This window comes from Trichosporon asahii (genome assembly GCF_000293215.1).
Source record: "Trichosporon asahii var. asahii CBS 2479 unplaced genomic scaffold scaffold00071, whole genome shotgun sequence".
Lineage (NCBI taxonomy): Eukaryota > Fungi > Basidiomycota > Tremellomycetes > Trichosporonales > Trichosporonaceae > Trichosporon > Trichosporon asahii.
In genome coordinates, this window is record NW_014040854.1 from 802422 (window position 1) to 822958 (window position 20537).

Consider the following 20537-nt stretch of genomic DNA (forward strand, 5'->3'; position numbering starts at 1 on the left):
CATCTCGGCCCACCACAGACCATGCCGGCACGATGCGGTATCCAGCGGTTGGCCCGGTTCGGCATAGCGCTGTGCCGATGGACCGAGTCGCCCCCACTGCACTCTTGAGATATTACGTCTTACCTCGGGTGTTCGGTCGACCGCTCCTCACCATCCAACACCATGTTCAGAGCCGCGCCGACACGACTACTCCGCCCCGCCGTGCGGCAGGTCCGCCCCGCTCGGCGACAGCTCTCCTCCCAACCCACCCCGCCGAGCTCCGGCACCGGCGCCGGCCCCTCGTCATCGTCCAAAACGCAGGACAAGGGCAAGCGCGCCGCGCTCCTCTTCTCCGCTGCAGCCGTATGTCTCCTCTCTCATCTGCGCTGACGGCAGCTCCTAGTCGGCGGAGGGATCTACGTCGCTTCTCAGCCGCCGTCTCGTCCCACGCCGCCTCTGCACCCAAACTCGAGCAAGGGCGGGAAGAAGCTCATCCCGCTCTCCGAAGTCGCGAAGCACAACCAGCCCGGCGACCTCTGGATCGTGATCAACGGCCGCGTGCTCGATCTGAGCAACTATGCCGGGCAGCATCCGGGCGGCACGGCGATCCTGCAGACGTGGGCGGGCAAGGATGCCAGTGCGTTGTTCAACGCGATCCACTCGCCTGGGATCGTCGAGGAACGCCTGCTCTCGCAACAGCCAGGGGCGTATATCGGGGACATTGACCCGAGCACTCTGCCGACGCCGTCGCACTCGGGCTCCTCTGTCTCTGCCGGTTCTAGTGCTACTGCAGGCAGCGCGCCCGTAGCCGACCACGAGATCACGCTCGACGAAATCATCGGCCTCCCTGACCTTGACGCCGCGGCCGAGCAGCGCATGTCGCCCAAGGGCTGGGCGTACATCAGCGCCGGGGCTACGGACATGTCCTCCCTGGCGGCAAACCGGCAGGCGTTCAACGAGATTTGGTTCCGGCCCCGCGTCCTCGTCGACGTCAAGGACGTGGACACGAGCACTTCTTTCCTCGGCAGTCCCTCGTCTGTGCCCTTCTTCATAGCCCCGACGGGCATGTCCAAGCTCGCCGGACCGGAGGGCGAGCCGGGTCTAGCTACTGTGGCGGGAAAGGAGGGGCTGGTGCAGTTCATCAGCACGAACAGCTCCGCGCCGCTCGACAAGATCCCCGAGGGCCGCAGCGCCGATGACCAGGTCCAGTTCTTCCAGCTGTACGTCGACAAGAACCGGGACAACTCTGAAAAGCTGCTGAAGCGGTGTAATGAGCACCCTGGCGTGCGGGCCGTCTTTGTGACCGTCGACTGTCCTGCCCCGGGCAAGCGCGAGGCGGACGAGCGCGTGCGTACCACCGCGGTGCTGGAGAGCGGCACGTCGGGCGGCGTAGTGCAGGCCGACAAGCGCGGGGGCGGCGTCGGCCGCACGACTGGGCAGTACATCGACCCAAAGCTGAACTGGGACGACCTCAGGTGGCTCCGGTCCCAGACTCCCATGCCTATTGGCGTGAAGGGCGTGCAGAGCGTCGAGGACGCGATCCGGTGTGCCGACGCTGGCGTCGATGCGATCTATCTCTCCAACCATGGCGGGAGGGCTCTGGACGGCTCCCCGCCCGCCCTGTATACACTGCTGGAGCTGCGCAAGCTCCGTCCAGACGTTTTCGACAAGTGCGAGGTGTACATTGACGGCGGCGTGCGGCGGGGCACCGACATTGTGAAAGCGCTCTGTCTCGGCGCGCGCGGAGTCGGGCTGGGCCGGCCCTTCCTCTACGCTCTCTCTTTCGGGCAGGACGGCGTGCACCATGCCGTGGATATACTGAAGGACGAGGTCGAGACGACCATGCGTCTCCTGGGCGTGAACAAGCTGAGCGAGCTGGGGCCGCATCTCGTCAATACCAAGGCGCTGGAGGGCAAGATTGCGACCGAGCTTGCATATGGGCCGAATGAGGAGAAGTCCACGTCGGCGCCGAAAACGAAGTGAAGCATGTAGTCTGTGGTGCCATGCATGAAGTTGTAATCTGATGGCACCCACCTGCCACGCCTGAAGCATGCACTTGTGCTTGGCGCCCGACCCCGCGCCGCCCACGCCCGCGGCGACGCCCGGACCGGCGGTAACCTGACCTTTATCAGTGTCGGGGATTGGCTGAGATACAAACGAGGCGCATTCGCACTCTGCGCCTCACCGCCCCGCACCAGCCGCACCAGCCGCACCAGCGACCCGTAATCTCTCAACCATAAATTTGCTAGACGCCGACGGGTTGACGGCGACTACATTGAACGGGGCAAAGATGATTAACTGCCATGCTTGTTTTGCGTCGGTCAGTAGTGTGTACAGGCGTGCGTGCTTCGTTGCAGCTCTCTCGCTTGGCTGAGAGGCTCGCTTCACCGCCTTCGGGCGACTGGCACGCAGATCTATCACGATTATGCATCCACCACCTAAACCTACAATACATTTACACAGGCGAGGGGAGGAGCATGCGGCGGGGGTCCTCGATGTACTCCTTGATGCGGACAAGGAAGGTGACGGCTTCTCTTCCGTCGAGGAGGCGGTGGTCGTAGGTAAGCGCGACGACCATGATGGGGCGGATGACAATCTGGCCGTTCTCGACAACGGGCTTCTCCTTGATCGAGTGCATGCCGAGGACAGCGGCCTGGGGCAGGTTGATGATGGGGGTACCGAAGAGCGAGCCGAAGACACCGCCGTTCGAGATGGTGAAGGTGCCACCGGTCATGTCCTCGATCGTGAGCTTGCCGTCACGGGCCTTGACACCAAGGTCGTGGATGGCCTTCTCCATGCCGACGAGGCCGTACTGCTCAGCGTTGCGGACAACGGGCGTAACGAGACCCTTCGGCGTGGCAACGGCAATCGAGAGGTCGACGTAGTCGCGGTAGATGATCGTGTCGTCCTCGATCGAGGCGTTGGCGGCAGGGATCTCCTTGAGGGCGAGACAGGCAGCCTTCGAGAAGGCGGACATGAAGCCAAGCTTGACGCCGTCGGCCTTCATGACTCCGTCCTTGTAGAGCTTGCGGAAGTCCATGAGCGACGACATGTCGATCTCGTTGAAGGTGGTGAGGGAGGCGGCAGCGTTCTGCGAAGCCTTAAGGCGGGTAGCGATGGTCTGGCGCATGCGCGACATCTTGACGCGGGTCTCCTTGCGGTTGGGGGCACCAGTCGTCTCCTCCTTGGGAGCCTCCTTCTTAGGAGCGGACTCCTTCTTGGGAGCGGGGGCGGCGGGCTTCTCCTCCTTCTTCCTCCTCCTTAGCGGGGGCGGCCTCCTCCTTCTTCTCCTCCTTGGCGGGGGCAGCCGACTCCTCGGCACCCTCGGGGGCCTCTCCGGGCTCAAGCTCGACGAGGGCCTGGCCGACGGTGACAGTGTCGTCCTCGTTGGCGAGGAACTTCAGGATCTTTCCGGACTGGGGAGCGTTGACAGAAACGTCGATCTTGTCGGTCTCAATGGTGGCAATCTCCTCGTCGGCCTTAACAAAGTCTCCGACCTCCTTGTTGAACTGCTTCAGGGTACCCTCAGTGATGGACTCGGCCTGTTGAGGCGTGTGCTCTTCCGATCTCCACCTGGGCTGTCGTCATGAAACCTAAACGCACCATCTGGGGGACCTCGACGACGACGGGGGCGGAGGTGAACGACGTCGAGTGGAAGGGGCGGGCGACCATGGCGGCGCGGGGGCTGGGAGGTCAGCTGCCATCGTTGCAAACAAAGATTTCTGGAAGGCGCGGTTGGTTGGGTAGTGCGACGGGCGAAAACACATTACGTCGGCCCCACAAACTGGCGCGCACTGTCCTTGTTCTCTCAACTTACAGAGCGGCGGGGACGCGCGACGCGACGATGCGGCCGGCGGGGAGCGCGCGGGGGGCGGCGACGCGGGCGGCCTTGGCGGCGACAGCAAGGACGCGGGGTGTGCGGAGCATGGTGGTGGTCGGGAGGGAGGGGAGGATGAGAGGGGGTTGAGAGAAGCAAGAGATGCTAACTTGAACCTGCTGACAGCTGACACGGGGTGACATAGCTGAGTTTTCCCGTGCGGAGACGGATGCTGGGTGAGACGCCACGGAAGCAGATCGTCACGTGTACCCCAAAAGGCCGCCGACCAAAGCCGACTGTTGTTGCATCGGGTTCCGTCGTCCGACCCCAGCGCGCCGTGCATGCGCAGGTGCATGCATCGTCTTCTGCATGCGCACTTCTCATGCATGTTCGTCAGCGCATGCATAGAGAGCTGTTGATGGTGCAGTAAACTGGCATCGGACTTGCAAAGTGGGAATCGAGCCAAGCCTCCGCGTGTGGTGCTAGTGTTGGGGAGGCCAGGCCCAGCCAGGCTTCTCATGCGACGGTGACTTCCAATTTTTCCTCGGGATTCCGCTCATCGCCCTACGTCATGGCTCCATCAAATCACACTCTCCCCAATCCACAACCACCCAGTGGCCTACCTCATCCTTGCTCTGTAGGCGTGGCAGTTCGCCCATGACTTGCTGATCCGCTCTGCTCACTGTCTGCATCACCTTGGCTACTGCCTCTTGTTCCTTCAGCACTGTCACAACTGCAAGCTCAAATCACATCCGTGCTGACCCAGCCACGACACAGGGCTTGGTTTTTCCGCTGATAGCCGCCGGAAACCTCGGCTTCCTCCGTCCCTCCCCCACAACGGGCGTCTGATTTCCGCCGTATGCCGTTCAAGGCCACGGGAAAGCACTTCAGCGCAAAGTCACTCCGCGCCACAACTGATAATATCAGAGTGACCGTAACCATAGTGACAAGACGACGCTGTGACGGCTAGCGTTCGCAGGGGACCCCACTGTCACATGCATCGGCCGATTGCCAGTGCAGGTGCAGACACTGCCCGCACGTCGTGCTGACAGATCCCCGCACGGGGCACTGCCGCAGCTCGGCAGAGCAGCGCTGGCAGTACGCGCTGAGAAGGGCCGCTCCATCTGCCACTCTCCGCTCGGACTGGATCCGTGCGCATTATGCTATGTCCAATGCAATGCAACAACAATTACTGGCTGGCGTCCTTGGCCTTCTTGTCCTCCGCTACGAGGTCGTCAAACTTGACTCCCTTTCCGCCGAAAATGTCCAGCGCCGAGCCGAACGTGAGATCGACCTTGCCGTTCGACAGCTGGTCGACAAGGGCGAGGTCGCCGAGTTCCTTCGCGCCGCCCGCATAGGTGCACGGAATCGAGACCCAGGAAGCGAGAGCTGCACGTCAGCTCATACTGGTTCATACTCGCCAGAGCTGCAGGTCCCAATCTGGTCTCTCTATGTTTTCCAAACTCACCCTTGACGAGCTCCTCGTCAATGCCCTGGCACAGGCCTTCGACGTCGGCCGCATGAATCAGCAGCTCGGAGCAGTACTGCTCGATGAGCTTGATGCTGTCCGCATTCACCTCCATGTCCGTCAGAGTCTTCCAACCGTTCATAGCAACGATCCATCCCTGCTCTCGTTTCCGGCAGCTGCATATCAGCATCAACATCCGCCAGGATAGCTTACCTGATGTCGACGACCAGACGCTCCTTTCCGACCTTCTGCGACATCTCGCGAAGCACCTCCTCGGCGAACTTGCCGCCAGGGAAGAGCGCCGACGTCACAATGACCTGCGTGTCAGCTTAGTTGTCACACACTACGAAGCCATTGCTCGCCGGCGAGGGGCAAACCCCGGGCCTGCCGCCAGCACGCGATACACACCTTCTCCGCGCCCGCGTCGAGCCACTCCTGGGCGTTGCCCGCATTGATGCCACCGCCGACCTGTAGTCCATTCGGCCAGGCAGCGAGCGCCTCACGAGCAGCGGCGTCATTTCCAGGACCGAGCTTGATCACATGTCCACCAACAAGGCCGTTGCTGCGGTACAGCTCGGCGTAGAACTTCGGCGGGTTCCTGTTGTCAGCTTCCGCAGCACAGCGCACAGCGAGGACAGGCTATGCCCTGCAATCCCGGAGGTAGAATAAGAGACTAGATTAAATAGGCAGAATGATCATGGAGACAGCATCATCAAGGATTTGCTATCGTGTAGAGGTGGGAAAGCGCCCTGACACCATGGAGGGAAGGCGAGGAAGGCAATGAGGGTAGACACTCACTCGGCAACAAAGTTCTCCTTCGGTCCCGCGGCGGCCGAGTCGAGGTCAAGCGTTCCACCGACGATCTGCTTGACAACGCCAGAGTGCAAGTCAATGCACGGGCGGAACTGGGAGTGTCTTCGGGACATCTTTGTGAGTGCAGAGGGGTATCGAGTGCCGGACACTTCGCCTGAACGCCCGAGTCAACATTGGAATCGGTTGACCTCCACCCGGTGCAAGGAAGGCGGAGATACCGATATGTCCGGGTGCAGATTGTGGCTTGCCAAGACTTGTATACTCCTCAGCGTCGATCTGCTATATCAGAGCCTAATCGCTCAAGTGACCCAACATTAATAATTCCGGCTCTGTCCTATCCAGTCGTTGTATCGTTATCTAGTGACCCTGGGAGCCGCCAGCGGCCGAGATCCTCGGTATTTTCTACCTTGTCGTCTACCTCGACCTTCACTGCGACTACCATCTCTTAGCGCGAGCGGAAAACCTTGCGGGGCAAGCAGAGGAGGTTGATGATGCCCCAGGAGGCAGCATTGACGTGCAGATCGGGGCACCTAGGCTAATTGCTGGCCCCCTTCTGCCCCACAACGATTTAGATTGGGAAGTTTGCTGCCCGCTTCCTTCGCACTCAACAGAACTCTCCGGCAAGGCGCCGAGGAAGGAGCCGGCGACGGGCGAGTCGCAAGCACGTCTTTGGGATCTTGGATGCGGAGGAACATAGCGTACGTCGTCTGTGAATCAGCATATCAGCGCGCGTGGCCGAGGTGAGGTGCAGTGGAAGAGTCTCTCCGACCTATAGTGGGGCATTCCGGATCGGAAAGGCGGCGCGTCGGTCAGCCAGTGGTCAGGCGTGACAGGCGGGGAGCCCTGCCGCCGGCTTCAGGTTGGGCCGTGGGATGCCGCGATTTGTGGGGGCCCTTTCCTCACCCCCCGCGATGTCGGGAAGTCGAACATAATACGCAGCCTCGAGCCCGACTTTCTTGTCTTCCCTCCTTGTCTTTCGTCTCCTGTCCATCCCCTCCCCACCCCCGCCGCGAGAACGATCAAGATGCTGGCCTCGACGAGAACCGCTACGAGGGCGCTCAACACCGCCCGCCCCCTGCTCCGCCAGAGCTTCCGCGGCGTCGCAACCCAGGCTGCTGGCCCGAGTCGCAACGAGTACTCGCGACGCAATGGACGCTGGGCGTTCGGCGCCGCCGCCCTCGCCCTCCCGGTAAGCTCATCTGCCGAGGACTAGCTGACAACAGACTCTCTTCTATCTCACGAGCAAGGAGATCAAGCTCGACTCGTCGGTCGAGACGCCCCGCGACCAGCTTCCGATTATTCACCCGTCCGAGATCGTTAAGCGCAAGACCGGCCCTGAGGTTTGGGTCGTCATCGACGGCCTCGTCTATGAGTAAGCTATCCTGCGCCTTGATTTGAGCTGACATACAGCATGTCTGGGTTCGTGGAGGGCCACCCCGGTGGTGCGGACATCATCATGCACAACCGCTCCTACGACGTGACCCCTTTGTTCAAGCCGCGACACCCTTCCGACCAGCTCCTCCCCGGCCACCTCCCGGACTCAGTGCGCGTTGTTGGTCGCGTCGTCGGTTCTCCCGAGGAGCTCCACGAGATCGCCCTGCCGATCTCGAAGGCTGAGCTCGAGGAGATGGAGCGTGTCGAGAAGGCGCGCAAGGAGATGGAGGAGAAGGGCCTCGGTGGCGTTATCAACATGAAGGTGAGCTCCGCAAGAGCGTCCATGGAGCTGACAAACAGGACTTCGAGAGGCTCGCCGAGAACATGGTCAGCAAGGTCTGCTGGGCCTACTACGCTTCCGCAGGTGACGACGAGATCAGTGAGTTCCCCGTTCCTTGAGTAGCTGCTGCTGACATTGCAGCCAAGAATGCCAACGGCTCTGTCTACCAAAAGGTCCTTTTCCGCCCCCGCGTCCTCCGCAAGGTTCGCGATGCCGACGCCTCGACCGAGCTCATGGGCTGCCCCTCGTCTCTCCCCATCTACATCGCCCCCGCCGCCATGGCCAAGCTCGGCCACCCCGACGGAGAGCTGAACCTCACCCGCGGCGCCGGCACCACCGGCATCATCCAGGGCATCTCCTCGAACGCCTCGTGCAGCATGGACGAGATGCTCGCCGAGCGTGAGGAGGGTCAGCCGCTCTTCTACCAGCTCTACGTCAACCGTGACCGTGCGCAGGCCGAGGAGCTCGTCAAGAAGATCAACAAGGGCAAGTTCAACGCCATTATGCTCACTGCCGACGCCCCCGTCGGTGGCAAGCGCGAGCGTGACCTCCGCCTTAAGGGTGACTTTGAGGGACCCGCTGGCGGTGTCTCCATCAAGTCGGACGACGCCAAGGGTGTCTCCCAGGCCATGTTCGCCGGCGTCGACCCTGACCTCAACTGGGACGACATCAAGTGGCTCCGCGGCATTACTGACATTCCTATCATGGTAAAGGGTAAGTCATCAGCTTCAGTTTCGTCGAACATTAGCTGACTTCCAGGTATTCAGACAGTCGAGGACGCCCTTATGGCCTACAAGGCCGGCTGCGACGGTATCGTTATCTCGAACCACGGTGGACGCCAGCTCGACACCACCCGTCCCTCGCTTGACGTCCTCCTTGAGATCCGCAAGCACGCCCCCCAGCTCCTCCGTCCTGAGTTCCGTGCCCCCACCGGTCTCTCGAAGGAGGCTCTTGAGCATCCCGACCGCCTGACTCCCCCCGACGCTCCGGGCAAACAGGAGCGCAAGTTCGACATTTTCATCGACGGCGGTGTCACCCGCGGTACTGAGGTCGTTAAGGCTCTCTGCCTCGGCGCGAACGGTGTCGGTGTCGGCCGTGGATTCCTCTATGCCCAGTCTGTTGCCGGCGAGGAGGGAGTCGAGCACGCCGTCGGTATCTTCAAGTCCGAGATCGAGCTCACCCTCCGTCTCCTCGGCGCCAACAAGATCTCGGACCTCAGGCCGTCCATGGTCGAGGTCACCGAGCAGCCGCCTGTCCGCTGGTAACTGCATCTAGGAGGGAGTCACACACACACATACAAAAACTCTTGTAGAGAATCAATTCAAGCATATGCATTGGACTTTTTTGGGCCTAAATTTGTTTCGCATCGATGCATGTACGCTCGGGGCACGCAGCAAGATAAGATAGGCCGTCGGAAGACGGAGATTGGACCATTCTCCGCGCCAGAGACCGGATTTTCGAGCTGGCCGATGTCGTCGGCCTCGAATCTCGATCGGGCACCCTCCACAACATCTACCACACCACCCACACGACGATGCTCAGCCACGCGCTGCGACTACGACCGCGCTTGGCTACTTCTCGCCTCGCTGCTCCGGCAGTCGCCGGCCCCTCAACACTCCGACGACCGATATGCGTCACCGCCTCGAGCCTGAACGACGACGCCGCTCCCCGCCGCACAGCCAAGTTCGTCACTGAGGGCAACAGGCGACGGAAGGCTCTCGCCAAGGCGGCAGCGATGAAGAGTATGCTCGCTGCGCAATCTGCTCCTGACCCGACGCCGGCGCGGCCGGCGCGGAAGGACGACGACGCCCAGCCGACAGTCGACGACCTGCTCGCCCTGCAACCCGAGGACGTCCCCTCCACCAAGCGACCAGACTATGCCGACAAATACGCCGCGCTCACGAACAGGGTCGACAGGGCGTTCATGCGTGCGCAACTCCTGGCGCTGTGTCAGGAGCTGCAGCTCCCGGTCAGCAAGAGCAGCAAGAAGAAAGAGGTGACGGCCATGATCCTCCAGAGCTGGGGGTGGCCGAAACCCAAGGCGCCGGAGCAGAGCTATGCCCAGGAGTTCCCCATGAGCTCCGCGACGCTTTTCCACCTCCAGCGCTCTCTGCCGCTTATGGAGTGGCTGGAGGCTCTGCCCGGCACGCATGTATCTGTCCAGCCCGCCAAAGCCGGGGGATACGTCCTCACCGCCGATGGACCGAGGGCGGTGCTCGACACCGTGAACCGGTTCCTGCACGACTTCGTCAATGTGAGTCTACTCCAGCTTCTGACAGTAGTGAGCAAAGCTGACGGCAGACCTTGACCATCGAGCCCCTCCCGACTTCACTCGACATGCCACCCCGCGTGCGCTGGACCGTGTCGCAGGCGACTGGCGCGTGGATCGACCAGGGCGGCATCACCGGCTCGTCGTCCGAGGTCGCGGCTGCGAGGGGGATGCTGGAGCGTGTGGCGTTGCAGCTGTCCGCATCCTCGCCGGCTCTGACACTGCTGAGCCACGACGGCGCGTTCGCGCTCCTCCCACACGTTCCCGCCAGCAGTGCGCCGCTGCCATGGGCTGAGGCTGCGCGCGTCGATGGACGAAGTCTCTTCCGCCTCTCAGGCGGCGAGGAGGTCGAGGGCGAGGATGTGTCCACGCTCCCTGTCCTCGGAACAAAGGACGTGCTCTCCTCCCTTGTTCCCGACAACGGATCGACACTGGCCCGATTCGGCCACCACCTCCTCCCTTCCGCCTCCTCCACCCCTTCACGCCCCCGATCAAGGGCTCCCACCCCCTCGCCCCGGGATCGCCCATCGCCGATCTGGAGGGAACCGTCTTCTCCCCTGCCCTTCCCCCCGCACTGGTCCGCTTCCCCCTCCCCGAACGAACTCGCCGTCGGCGTCGCCTGACTTACGCCCTGCCCCAGGGCAAACTGGTCGTCGAGGCGACCTATCCCCTGAGGGAGATCCAGGCGGCCAAGAAACCAGGCCACGAGCCGCACTGGACCGAACTCCTCGACCAGCAGCTGAAGGGCGGCGATCTGTTCGCAGGCGACGCGAGCCGGGAGGCGCTCGACCGCTTCCTCTCCGAGGACGAGGAGGAGGACGACCTCGTCGATGAGATCCTGGGTGCTAGTCGGGGGGACATCGATCGGCTGATCGAGGGGGGCTCTACGGCGAGTGCTGCGAGCCCTACATTCTCCGCATCCGGTAGCACGGCGGAGGAAGCGAAGGAGGACGGCAAGGAGGCGGAGAAGCCGAGGGAGGAGAAGAAGATGCTCGACCTCAGCGCCCGCGTGGAGAGGAACGAAGTGTTGACGGACGTCGCCCTGCCCTGGAAGCCGGTCGATGTGCGCTTCATCAGTCGCTCGACCGAGTCGACGGCTGTCCCTGCTCCGCTGGCTGAGTTCTTCTCCCGTGCCGCCCAGAGCGCGGACTATGTCACTGGTCTGGCGCTGGACGACGTGACGAACCTCCGTCGTGGCGCTGCTCCTGCCACTCCCGCTGTGACCGAAGCTGAGGAACCAGCAGTTGAGAGCGACACGATCCCCCCGCCGCCACTTGGCAAGATTGCCCCCGAGGAGGGCCTCACGCCCCCACCGACTATCACCGTTGGAAAGGAGACGGCCACGCTCGTGGCCGATGAGATCATGGACGTCGCTGAGAGCGTGCGGCCCCACGGAACGGGTCCCAAGCCCACGCTCCGGACTGTGAGCGCCGTGGACCTCGCGAGCCCTGGGCTAGTGACGCAGTACGCAGAGCTGGATGGGGAGGGGATGTGGGACGAGATTGGCAGCGTGGCGAGGGCTGTTGGGCATTAGACATCATTGTAGAACTATGCATCCATTACTCTATACAACGGGCTGGACGTCAGTTATGACACAGGATGATGAACTGACTGGGCGCGGTGCTGGGTAAATATACGGCTGAAGGTCAGTTTCAAGCGCGTGGCCGACGAGCTGGACACACCTTGCGCATCTGCATGCCAGCTCTGGACTCATGCTTCAGCCGGTACGCACGTCCTCTCTGCTGTTGCGCTTACGGAGAGGCTGTTGTCAGCTCGGGCAAACGATTGAAGAGCTGCACATACCTATCGCCGCCCTCTCCTCCGGTGCAATGAGCTTCTCAAACTTCTGACACCGATCATTCTACGTGTCAGCTTGACTTCCACGTACAAATCAGCTGGACGTACACTCTCCCCTAATGGTCGGATGTCGACCGAAGATCGTGCCCTGGACGTATACTTCAGAATGGGCTGGCGGCCAGATTGAAAGCACAGGATACGAGGATGAAAACGTATCTGGCTGTCAGCTGAGTGGTGAATGAGATGCAGCTTGGACAAACCATTACTTCTGCGCCGTCAGCTTGGAGGACGAACTCACAGCTGCACACTCACTCATGTCTGAGCTTGTGGCGGGGCTTGCTGTGCCTGCGGCGTGCTCGCCGGCGGTGGCGGGCGCGTGTCCCTCTTCTGCTGCCTGCGGTGTCAGCTAATGTAGCGGTCACTTGTAAGCTAATGGTCCACGGGCCACTCACTTCGGCATGATCTCGCGCAGGAACTCGGTCGCGCTGCGCCTGACGCCCAGCTCATGCTCCTTCCCGCTCCCGTCCCAGTGCCGTATCCTACTCGTCGCGCCGTACACTACACTCTGGCTCGGGACCGCCTTCCATCGCCTACTCCCCGCGTCCTCCACTTCGAGCTGCGGATGGTCGGGGCGCAGCGCAGTCCCAGGGCCGAAGGTGCACCAGTCTCCCACGCGGACGCTCTTCACGCGGCTCCTAGGCGCGAAGGTGTTCCACTCGCCTATGCTGGGCACGACGCCGCTGCTCGTGGGAGGAGGGACGGTGCCGTCGGCGGCGGGGAGGGGTGGTGAGCTCGGCGGCACGACGTCGGGGACCAAGTCAACGGCGCAGCCGACCTGGAACGCATTGCCCTGTCCGACCGTAGCGTTGCCGGGACCGGGGAAGTGCAGCACGGCGTTCTCCTCGACGACGCAGCCGGGTCCGAAGGTCACGGTACAGGTTGGGGCGACGATGATGACGGCCTTTGGGTGCAGGACGCATCCGCGCTCAAGTACGATTGTGCCCTCCAACACACACTGCTCGGAGACGTAGCATCCCGCTTGTGTCAGGTGCGTCTTGGAGGCGCGGGTGGGTCGCTTTCGCGGTGATAGCGATTGAGCGCGTCTGGAGTCAGCTCGAGAACCTAGCCACACAGCAAAACCAATGAGTAGAAGAACTTAGGGACTCACGAGGACGCAACGGACATGCTGTCTGGTTGTTGTTGTTGTTCCAGCGGCGACCCTCGTATCAACTTCTGACGTTGCTGGACCTCCACCGGACGCATCAGGTCATCGATATCGTGATCGGCGGAGCGGGACCAAATCGCCACCCGTCACCAGTACCAGCTACATCATCTCATTCCCCCGTCGCCTTGCACCCTCATCGCACACCATGTCGTTCCCGGGCCTGTCACCAACACTCGCAGCAGCAGCGGCTGCCCGGCGCGCGGAGCGGGAGAAGGAGGTGGAGGCTGTGCGCCGGCGCGTGCGCCAGACGATGCCGCCTGTTCCCGAGCTGCGCTTCGAGGTCGCGTATCTCAAGAGCATCCTGCCCGCCGTGTCGCCGAAGCGGAGGGCGGTCATCACCGAGGAGAAGGACGGGAGCATGCGCTTCGACAAGCCGTCGAACCAGGAGACGGCCGTTGCGATTTACAATGCGGAGCCGGTCGTTGTGGATTGGGGAAGGGTGCTGGCTGTGACGATCAAGGATCAGGTGAGTCACGGAGCGAGCGAAGCGAGCCGAGTGTAGCTTGATAGAGGGGAGTGTGTCAAAGGCCCCGTTGAAGAGTGCGCGAGGTCGCACTTCGACGCATTCCGAACGAGAGCTCAAGAAGCGGGGGAAAGGCAGGAGGAAGAGCAGCTAGGGCTTGGGCCATGAAAGCTGACACCAGATCATTTCTCCTTTCCTGCAAGGCGTCTTCTGGGGTCTTCTCTCCGTTACATTGGGCTCCGCGGCGACATCGCTGAAGGGCTCGCTCTTCGGGCACAAGGTGCAGATCAAGGCGCCGCAAGTCGGCGACGACGGGCGCGATGCGGCCGGTTTCCGCGCCGGAGGCAAGGTTGCCGCCGTCAAGGCTGTTACGGACACGTAAGCCGATGAGCGAGCACAGCGAGCGAAGCAGGAGGAGCGGGTGGAGGGAGCGAGTCGGGCGTTCAGTCTGGCGAGCACGACGAGCGGAGCGAGGAGTGCGAGTGCGACGTTTGTCCGCTTGTCCGCTAGGGGAGCGAGGGCGATGCCGACGAGGAGAGAAGCAGACTGTGGAGGAAAGATGAAGAAGCAAACTGTAGACCCAACAATGCACTAGACCCATTATCTCATCACTCTCATCCAGCCAGCTTAGGCGAACATTCAACATGGGTTCTCTCCCACCTGTCTACCCAGCCATATGTAGGTCTCAAGTCAGCAGCCGAGTGGCAGTGAGCTGCTCTGAGCATGGCTGTAGGCCAGAACCTTTCCCAGCTCTGCGCCTGTGATTCAGCTCAAACCAACCCGCTCAGCCCACCCAGCTCTGCGCCTGTGGTTCAGATCAGTTCTGATCAGTTCAGATCAGTTCAGTTCATCAGCCACTCCTCGCCCATCTGTCGACGCGCTCAGACGATCCGTACAACAGCCAAAATGCATCGCGGCCCGCCGCCATGATTTTCCTATGTAGTGATGGTGTTACAAAATGCCGTGTAGTCTACTGCCAACTTGCGTCGGCAAGTTGTCGTAGCAGACAATGCCTGCCTGCCGAAGTGTGAGTGAATGTCGTGGCGAGTTGGTGCCAAGTGGGTGGTGCCTGCGCGAGCGCAGAACAGGGGACGAAGAGTGCCGCAACAGTGCGTGGCGGATTAAAGAGTGTATGCTTAGTCGTGAGGTCGTGTTTCGTTAGCCCTCGCGCGGCGAGGGTGCGCTCCGGGCGCATGCGATGTGTGGCCGTTTAACATCAAGTGGCACAGGATGGGGAGGCGCGCCGCCTTGGCCGGCGCAGACTATAGGTGGGTTGGCTGACGCCCGGCCAGCCAAACTAGATCCACTCATCCCATCCCGCCCGCGCGGTAAGGGTTCGCGCCTGCCCGCTACTCCGGCGGACGTGGTGCGAACTCGTGCCGGGGTGTTGCGGCGGCGTAGAAGTCCTCGGGGCCCTTGGCTCCCGCGGTACTTCAGGATGTGGGGTCGCGGCGCTCTACGCCGCCGGCGGGCCGTAGATGTCCCCATAGGCTGGGGGGAGGTGGACCTCGCTGCGGTCATCTGGCACGGCGTCGGCGAACGCTCCGGCGTCGGCATGTCGGATGATTGTTGGGCCGCGCTGGAGTCCAGAGCCGCTCGCCTGGGGCTGGTTGAATCCACTCGTGCTTGTCGGGCTCAAAGGCGACGCGGCCGAGCTCATCGTGCCCATACCGCCGAGCGTACCCATGCCGGTCGAGGAAGATGGCGACAGAATCTGCGTGTACTCCGTCTGCGGGCGTGATTGGGAGTGGCTCGGTCCGGCGACGGGACCCTCGTAGAAGGGGCTGGAGGGATTCTCGGCGAGAGTCCGCTTCGTGTCCACGAGTAACCGCGGTGCGGGGACGCGCTGCTGCCCCGGCTGATCCTGCGCGACGAAGCTGGGCCCCGCGAGCGAAGAGGACTGGTACGTGTTGGCATAGCTGGGACCCGAGGACTGGTAGCCAGAGTATCCCGAGTTCGTAGCATAGCCCGAGTTGGTCGCGTAGCCCGAGCTCGTCGTCGCATAGTTCGATCCCGCGTAGCCCGCATAAGCAGCCGCGCCGGCGCTGATGGCCGGTCCGAGGTCGAGGCTGTTCGCGTTCGAGTGAGAGTACGGGCCGAAAGAGGAAGAGGCCGGGAGGCCAAACGTGCCGGGCGTACCGGGGCAGGCGCGGAAGGTGGCCCCAGGGTCGTTCTCGAGGTCGTACTCCGAGTTCGGCCGTGAGACGGTCGAGAGTGTGCGCGCGATCGTGCTTCCGTCATGGGCAAAGGCGTCCGCCTCGCTGTGGTCCGTCCACGCCGACGTCGTCGTGGCACGGGACATGCGCGGTGCACCGAATGCCGCATGGCTCCTCATCGGGGGAGCGAACTCTGCGGCGCGGGGCGGCGCAAGGTCGCGGCGAGTGTAGACGCTGTCCCGTGCTTCGGGGAGCGTCACCTGCGTCACCTGTGTCATTGGCCGGACGGGGTGCGGGTACTCGGCGCGAATGGCGGGGAGGTCGTCGAGGTGGGCGTGAGTGCGCTTGCTGCGCCGGACACGGACGCCGCACGCAATGCACAGACCTAAGAGCGAGAGTGCAATCACACTACCGGCTACGATGATACCGATCAACGCACCAGTGTCCAGCATGCCTGTGCCCGACGGGGCGGCGGACGAACTGGACGCTGGCGGAAGGCTCGTGTGCGCTATCGGCGGAACTGTCGTGGTACCGGACGAAGCAGAGGGTGTTGGTGTCGGTGGCGGGGTCGAGGTGGGGATGGCAACAATCTCGGTGATATCGATACTGATGTCCTCCTCCTCGATGAACGAAGACGTCGCCGATGTTGTCGGCTGTACTGGGCTCGTCGATAACAGCGGTCCGACCGCCGCCGTTCCGTTGCTCAGAAGCACGCCCTTCGGGACTGATACCGACGACGTGCCCACCGCTAACGGGAGGGCATGTGTGGTCGACGTCGTCGCCTTGGGTGACTGTGTCGGAGTAGGCGTGCGCGGTGGCGGAAGCGAGGACGACAACTGCGTCTTCACGTTGGCGGGGGCTGAGGAGGAAGGGTTTGCCGATGCCGTTCCATTCTTCGGGGCGGCGACTTGGCGGTGGACGAGGGGCATATGCACCATTTTGGCGGAAGAGAAAGGCTGGCGAGGAAACTGGATAAAGAGAGTCGGGTTGGTCTGAGAGAAGTCGTGGGTGGTCGGGGTGCAAGGCTAGGAGGACATTGATTCGGGGTCGGGGTCGGAGAGGCGGAGTGAGGATGTTTTCGGAGACAAGTGATGGAGAGAAGGCAAGTAGTGAGGTGATGGATGATGGAGTGTTGGATGGAGTGGACAACAAACTTGGCCGGTGAGGATCGAGTTGGGTTCAGGGCGCCAAAGCTTAGTTGGGTTTGCCGTAGAGTCTCCATTAGCAAACGCGCGTAGCCGACGGTTCCGAGGTGCAGCTTTACGTCCTCTCGAGGTCTTTTGTCGAAGACTCCCCCTTTGCGCCCTTGCACGGCAAGGGTGATGGAAATCAGGAGCCCCCGTCCCTGGCACTCACCCTACCTCTTCTTCATCCTCGGGTTCTGTGCCTTGCCCGCGTACTCAGTTACCTGCCTGATCCCACTTTGCGTCCTGTTGCAATCAGAATGCAGACAACCTGCTACGCATTCTTGTCCTGTCTGGAAACGTGGCGTCGATGGAACACTCCGGCACCTCAAAATGGTTTAGGGTGGTGCAGACGCGCCTCGACACGCCTCTGAGTGATAGACGCACCGGGGGCGCGTCAGCGCATGGTTCACAGTGCTGTCCGAGCTCACAGCAGTGGCCAACGATACGACCACGACCGGTACGAAAAGCAACAATGGGCCGTTGATTGCCCGGGTTCGGGTCCCCGGGAATTAAGTGGTGCACGGATACGCGCGGAACGTCCTCTGCACTAGATGCGGCTAGCTCTGTTCTGTCGGAAGAGAGTCGACGCTGGGCCCCTGCCGTGGTGGCGTGGGCGGAAAACGCGTGCCGCGAGAGAGTCGTGCGACGCGTCCCGCACACTCCATCTGCTCGGTGCTCGGTGCCTCGATGGTTATGCTTATCTTCCTTCTGCACACTGTGTGCATGACACATTCACACACAAGATCTGCAATCCCCAGACATACACCAAGCCATCGTCAGCCATGCACACGCGCACACAACGACGGGCGAGGGGAGACCTCAAAGCGCCAAGCTGAGGCGCTGAGGGGACGAAACTGCGCAGGGACCCTCGGGTCAGGGTTTGAATCCCTGGCACGCTTCCGGTCCGACCGATCGCTCCCTGCCGCTTCGTGTGCGGCTCGAGCTCTCCTCTCCGTGGGCACGGTCAACTTGCACACCCCGTTGGATCCATCGGGCTGTCCTCTTCTCCGCAAGACGTCGTCCCCTCCAGCCTGCCTGAGTGGACATGACTGGAGTGGAGTGGAGCTGAGGGCCGAAGAGTGATAAGGAAGGAGTGTGAAGAACGTGAAGAACGTGAAAATCAGTCGCCCTGGGCGTCCTGAAAGGCGCAGGCACTGCGAGCGCTGTTGCACGACTGCGCAGCTTTTCGAGGCCCCGGATCTTTCCACGAGTCCACAAGAGCCAGATTCCAGACTCCGACCGTACCTGCGCCCCAGTCAGGCCGGCCGCGAGTTCCAGAACATGTGCAAAGCGCAAGACCTGACGGATGAGGCCTGGCCGGTCTGGACTCTTGCTGGGCGCATGTGCAGGAGGGGAATGACCCTCGGATCGTGATGTCGATGATCTGTCGGATGTGTCTTTCCTCTACGTCGCTGTTCCTCGTTCATACGCGTTAATCGAGAGATCGAGAGGTGCCTGAAGTCTCTGCAGTATGAGCTCATCGCAGCTGCCGATCTCATTCTCCACTGAGCCCACGACCACAGGTGCTCAGATTAGACACCCAAGTCACATTTGGCGGGAGGCGTCCAGCCAGGTGTGAAGGCATACGCTGACTCTTGCCAGCTATCAGATATCAGATATCGGGACGCTTTCCTTGCTGACTTCAGTTGTCGGTACGCCGGCCCTACCTCAGGACAAGAGGTGACTGTGCACGCAGCGCCAACCGGTGTGTGAATCGGCCTTGGCAGCCGAATCCACGCTTCTCCAAACTTGTTTTCTCTCCACCGGGCGCATGCTAAATGCCAGTGTTGTCATTGCTCACTGCAGCTCGGCATACCTGAATGTGCATGATGAGGTGACGGCTTACTCACAGCCTCTCGGAACATTACCAGGCTTTATCGAAGTTAAGCTCGCGGCAAGGCGTGCCTGTTTCGGAGCAACCAGATCGACCAAGGTAGCCGAACAGGTGTACGGGAGGTGCGTCTTTGCTGGAATCGGCGTAAACTTCGTACACGACCTACCAGGCATCTTGTGTAAACCCCTTCTTCCCCCTCGTGAAAGCTCCCAATACGCTCGGGCCCGGAGAACACGGCGCAATCTGCCGATGGTAGTCGGCGGACTTTGAGGACATCAACTGAGCGTCACTGCCACTATCGAAACGTCGGAACTTCGTGGCGGAGCAGGAAACTGGACGTTGGCCGCAGTCAAAGGATACCGGGGTTCTGCGCAAAGAACCGGGCCAGTTCAGCGGCTGTCGGGCATGCCGCTTATCGTCACCTGTGCGCTCTCATCCATTATCTCGAAGTGCCCTGGCAAACGGAGGTCTGTCGTGAGGGCAGCCACTGAGGTGTCTCCGTACCGCTTGCTATGGCAGCGCCAAGCAGTGTGTGTACAGGAAAGTCTGGTAGTTAACGCGCCTGGGCCGGAGTCTCCACGGAGACCTTAGCTATTGTCGGCATCAACCCAGTCATGTTCGTGGGCCGAGCGTTGAAGTAATCAGCGGCTTTACGCTGGGCTATTCTGGCTATCGAGATGCGCGGACTCCCCGATTCCGATGCCTGGCGTTTTAGCAGAGAACAATACGCGAAGAGCGGAGTCCCAAAAGCAGACGTAGTAGCTTCGTTAGCGCTAAGAATGTTCGTCCTGGGACACCGTCGCTCGAGGGAGGGTTGGGTCGGGATATGGCCGCCAATTAGCATATCCCTGGAGAACTCCTGCCTACTCCTGATGGATCAGAATGCTCCCTCTTCTTAATCCAGTGATACTGATCGGAGCCCGCGATTTGGGATGACTGAGATGGCATCGGCCGCAGGCCGTGCCAGGTGCGTGTTTACTCGCAATGGGAGAGTGGCAGACTGGCCAACAGTCCCGTCACACAATATCTGGGAACTCGGAAAACTCACAATGAATGGCCGAACTTCCTCATATTGATAAGGAGATGTGCTCACTATCAACGAGGTACTCTTGACATAAGTCAGAAGTGCAGGTCACCCCATGGTGATCTGAGGCAGACGCGGTCCCTCCCATCATCCCGAGTCCGATCTGCCGTCCTGGGTGCCTCGGCGGGTCTTTGAAAAATATGTTGCTGTAGCATTGGCCATGCTGTAGTGTCTGCGCAAATCAGATCACTTTATAAGCATCGTGCGCGGCCGCAATGAGTGCGTAGACATGTAGGTCAGAATCGGTCAGTAGGTAGACGATTGGACGAAAAGAACGTAGCCACGTTTCATCTTCCGCACTTGTTACAAATCAGTCACACCCCTCCCCCATCCTCGCTTACTTCCACCCACTGACAAATCACTGCCAGCTTATCAGATACTGCTATCGTAAGACTGCCACGAACGTAAACATCCAGCTGTAAGCAGCCACATTGCGGCAGAACCTTTGCAACCTTTGTAACTCTACACGGCAGAACGTTGTCGCTGTGCCTCACTCTGCTCCGCGGTATGTCAGGACAAACGACAGCTCCAAACGACAAGGTACAACTAGTGATCCGAAGGAGTGGAGCGATCTTGCTCCAGCGGAGGAAGGATTACTCGGCCTTGCGTCAGAGATAGCGGCGACGGCCCCGCCACGCCAGCTTCTTCTTCCCGCACGAGTGTCCGCTGGAGAACTGCCTAATCCTGAACGTAGTGGGGCTCGTGGCGGGCAAAGGACCCGTGAGGTCGGG

At 61.4% G+C, this 20537-nt stretch overlaps 9 protein-coding genes across 9 annotated transcripts; 4 read left to right on the top strand and 5 right to left on the bottom strand.

Annotated features, from left to right (window-relative positions):
- Positions 1–32: 32 nt before the first annotated feature.
- A1Q1_05137 (cytochrome b2, precursor) lies at positions 33–1962 on the top strand (the record flags this gene model as incomplete). The annotated part of the gene is made up of 2 exons (XM_014321944.1): positions 33–342; positions 383–1962. 2 exons carry the CDS (start codon positions 33–35, stop codon positions 1960–1962), a joined length of 1890 nt encoding a protein of 629 aa, XP_014177419.1.
- Positions 1963–2434: 472 nt separating this feature from the next.
- A1Q1_05138 (2-oxoglutarate metabolism-related protein) lies at positions 2435–3118 on the bottom strand (the record flags this gene model as incomplete). Its single annotated transcript, XM_014321945.1, has 1 exon — positions 2435–3118. The coding sequence occupies one exon, from the start codon at positions 3116–3118 to the stop codon at positions 2435–2437; it is 684 nt and encodes a 227-aa protein (XP_014177420.1).
- Positions 3119–3179: 61 nt separating this feature from the next.
- A1Q1_05139 (dihydrolipoamide succinyltransferase) lies at positions 3180–3651 on the bottom strand (the record flags this gene model as incomplete). The annotated part of the gene is made up of 2 exons (XM_014321946.1): positions 3180–3521; positions 3583–3651. 2 exons carry the CDS (start codon positions 3649–3651, stop codon positions 3180–3182), a joined length of 411 nt encoding a protein of 136 aa, XP_014177421.1.
- Positions 3652–4985: 1334 nt separating this feature from the next.
- Positions 4986–6190, bottom strand: A1Q1_05140 (1-(5-phosphoribosyl)-5; the record flags this gene model as incomplete). The annotated part of the gene is made up of 5 exons (XM_014321947.1): positions 4986–5185; positions 5265–5359; positions 5478–5581; positions 5673–5862; positions 6063–6190. 5 exons carry the CDS (start codon positions 6188–6190, stop codon positions 4986–4988), a joined length of 717 nt encoding a protein of 238 aa, XP_014177422.1.
- Positions 6191–7101: 911 nt separating this feature from the next.
- A1Q1_05141 (L-lactate dehydrogenase (cytochrome)) lies at positions 7102–9056 on the top strand (the record flags this gene model as incomplete). Its single annotated transcript, XM_014321948.1, has 6 exons — positions 7102–7266; positions 7325–7449; positions 7488–7773; positions 7821–7890; positions 7933–8505; positions 8551–9056. The coding sequence occupies 6 exons, from the start codon at positions 7102–7104 to the stop codon at positions 9054–9056; spliced, it is 1725 nt and encodes a 574-aa protein (XP_014177423.1).
- Positions 9057–9325: 269 nt separating this feature from the next.
- Positions 9326–11594, top strand: A1Q1_05142 (uncharacterized protein; the record flags this gene model as incomplete). Its single annotated transcript, XM_014321949.1, has 3 exons — positions 9326–10045; positions 10093–10333; positions 10453–11594. The coding sequence occupies 3 exons, from the start codon at positions 9326–9328 to the stop codon at positions 11592–11594; spliced, it is 2103 nt and encodes a 700-aa protein (XP_014177424.1).
- A 575-nt stretch (positions 11595–12169) lies between these two features.
- On the bottom strand, positions 12170–13042 carry A1Q1_05143 (uncharacterized protein; the record flags this gene model as incomplete). Its single annotated transcript, XM_014321950.1, has 3 exons — positions 12170–12251; positions 12310–12960; positions 13026–13042. 3 exons carry the CDS (start codon positions 13040–13042, stop codon positions 12170–12172), a joined length of 750 nt encoding a protein of 249 aa, XP_014177425.1.
- A 185-nt stretch (positions 13043–13227) lies between these two features.
- A1Q1_05144 (uncharacterized protein) lies at positions 13228–13927 on the top strand (the record flags this gene model as incomplete). The annotated part of the gene is made up of 2 exons (XM_014321951.1): positions 13228–13548; positions 13727–13927. 2 exons carry the CDS (start codon positions 13228–13230, stop codon positions 13925–13927), a joined length of 522 nt encoding a protein of 173 aa, XP_014177426.1.
- Positions 13928–15001: 1074 nt separating this feature from the next.
- A1Q1_05145 (uncharacterized protein) lies at positions 15002–16639 on the bottom strand (the record flags this gene model as incomplete). Its single annotated transcript, XM_014321952.1, has 1 exon — positions 15002–16639. The coding sequence occupies one exon, from the start codon at positions 16637–16639 to the stop codon at positions 15002–15004; it is 1638 nt and encodes a 545-aa protein (XP_014177427.1).
- Positions 16640–20537: the final 3898 nt, after the last annotated feature.